This window comes from Otolemur garnettii, unplaced genomic scaffold, assembly GCF_000181295.1.
Source record: "Otolemur garnettii isolate 467f Iridium unplaced genomic scaffold, OtoGar3 scaffold00144, whole genome shotgun sequence".
Taxonomy (NCBI): Eukaryota; Metazoa; Chordata; class Mammalia; order Primates; family Galagidae; genus Otolemur; species Otolemur garnettii.
This window is the reverse complement of record NW_003852539.1, coordinates 2829539-2831506: the sequence shown is the minus strand read 5'-3', so window position 1 is coordinate 2831506 and position 1968 is coordinate 2829539. Positions and strand designations below refer to the sequence as shown.

The following is a 1968-nucleotide window of genomic DNA, read 5'->3' as shown; positions in this document are numbered from 1 at the left end:
GATTTTTTAGTTTCTAGGGCTTTTACTGAAAAATTTTCTGTTACCCATTAAATATTTTTATTTAGTCAAGCTTTTTTTGTTTTCCTAATGAATATTTTTGGGATTCCTGTATTTTAGCTGTTTGTAGGAGTGCCATTTGGCTTATTTTATTGGTAGTATGATTATTTAAGCATTCCACAATACAGGCCTTACATAGTATCATGACATTTTAGAGCTGAAAAGGCCCCTTAAGATCAGTATATAGAAGTGTACCTTTAGGCTTGGTGCCTGTGGCTGAAGTGGCTAAGGAGCCAGCCACATACACCTAAGGTGGCAGGTTCGAATCCAGCCCGGGGCCCGCCAAACAATGACGGCTGCAACCAAAAAAGTAGCCAGGCGTTGTGGCAGGCACCTGTGGTCCTAGCTACTTGGTAGGCTGAGGCAGGAGACTCGCTTGAGCCCAGGAGTTGGAGGTTGCTGTGAGCTGTGATGCCACGGCACTCTACCCAAGGGGACAGCTTAAGGCTCTGTCTCAAAAAAAAAAAAAAAAAAGAAGTGTACCTTTCGGCCCGGGTGCAGTGGCTCAGGCCTACAATCCTATCACTCTCGGAGCCTGAGGGGGACGGATTGCCTGATCTCAGGAGTTCAAGACCAGCAAAACCAAGACCCCATCTCTAAAAATAGCCATGCACAGTGGTAGGCAGCTATAGTCTCAGCTACTCAGGAGGCTGAGGCAAGAGAATTGTTTGAACCCAGGAGTTTGAGGTTGCTCTGAGCTATGACGCTACGGCACTCTACCACGGGTGACAAGTGAGACTTTGTACCCTTGTACCTTTAGAATATAGCCATGTGTGGTGGCTCATGCCTGCAATCAGAGCAATTTAGGAGACTGAGGTGGAAGGATAGCTTGAGGCTAGGAGTTTGAGACTAGCCTGGGTGACGTATCTCTACAAAAAAATAGAAAAATTAGATGTGGTGGTATGCCTGTAGTCTCTGCTACTCACAAGGCTTAAAGCAGGAGGATTGCTTCAACTCAGGAGTTTGAAGTTAGAATCAGCTATGATGGCATTGCACTCTTGACCAGGCAACGTAGTAATACCCTATCTCAAAAAACAAAACAACAACAAAAAACAAGTATCTTTTAGTTTTGTATATATTTCTTTGGTAATGCAGTGATGTCTGATCTATGCCTATTAGGAAAAGGTTTAATTCAGTCAATATAATTAGCTACCATTGTAAAGAATAAAACCTTTTAGAGTAAGATAGGGTCTAAATAAGGTTTTTTTAATGTCATCTTAAAATGTTTTGTTGTTTTTATTTTTCCCCAGACACAAGAAAGAAGTTAATGAATTTTCAGGGACAATTCAACAGTTTTTTAATCTAGTTTTTGTTTTCTCTACTGTGAACTTAATGTTCACAAATAAAAAATGGGGTTGTTGGGGGCAGGGCAGCAAATTCAAGTTATTTTAAATGTTTTATCATAATCTTTCCTTTTTTTTTTTTTTAATAGGGAACTGACTCTCTTTTGGAGTAAACTGCAAAGAAGAATCGACCCTTCTGTAGATACTTTCTTGGAGCGCTGTCGTCAGTTTGGTGTCATAGCTAAAACACAGCAGCATTTATTTTGCCTCATTAGAGTTATACAGACTGAAGTGAGTAATTTATATCTGTGCTGATTATTTCTAGAGGGAAGAAATGAGTGGAGAGATAACTTCTCAAACAATTAATTTTAGATAAGGAAAGATAAAAAATAATGAGGTTTCAAATCCAGCCCAGGTCAGCCAAACAACAATGACCGCTGAAACCAGAAAATAGCCAGGTGTTGTGGCAGGCACCTGTAGTCCCAGCTGCTTGAGAGGCGGAGGCAGGAAAATCGCTTGAGCCGGCTCGTCACCTGTGGCTCAAGTGGCTAAGGCACCAGCCACATACACCTAAGGTGGCGGGTTTGAATCCAGCCCCTTCTGAGTTTTGTATGCATGTTACTGGGAG

General features: G+C 41.6%; 1 protein-coding gene across 1 annotated transcript in view; it reads left to right on the top strand.

The window, feature by feature from the left end:
- RLF (rearranged L-myc fusion) overlaps positions 1-1968 on the top strand; it is a 112903-nt gene that overhangs the window by 96361 nt on the left and 14574 nt on the right. Inside the window, exon 7 of the mRNA XM_003798977.2 lies at positions 1490-1631. Coding sequence (XP_003799025.1) covers positions 1490-1631 — 142 coding nt within the window. The remainder of the gene's footprint in view (positions 1-1489; positions 1632-1968) is intronic.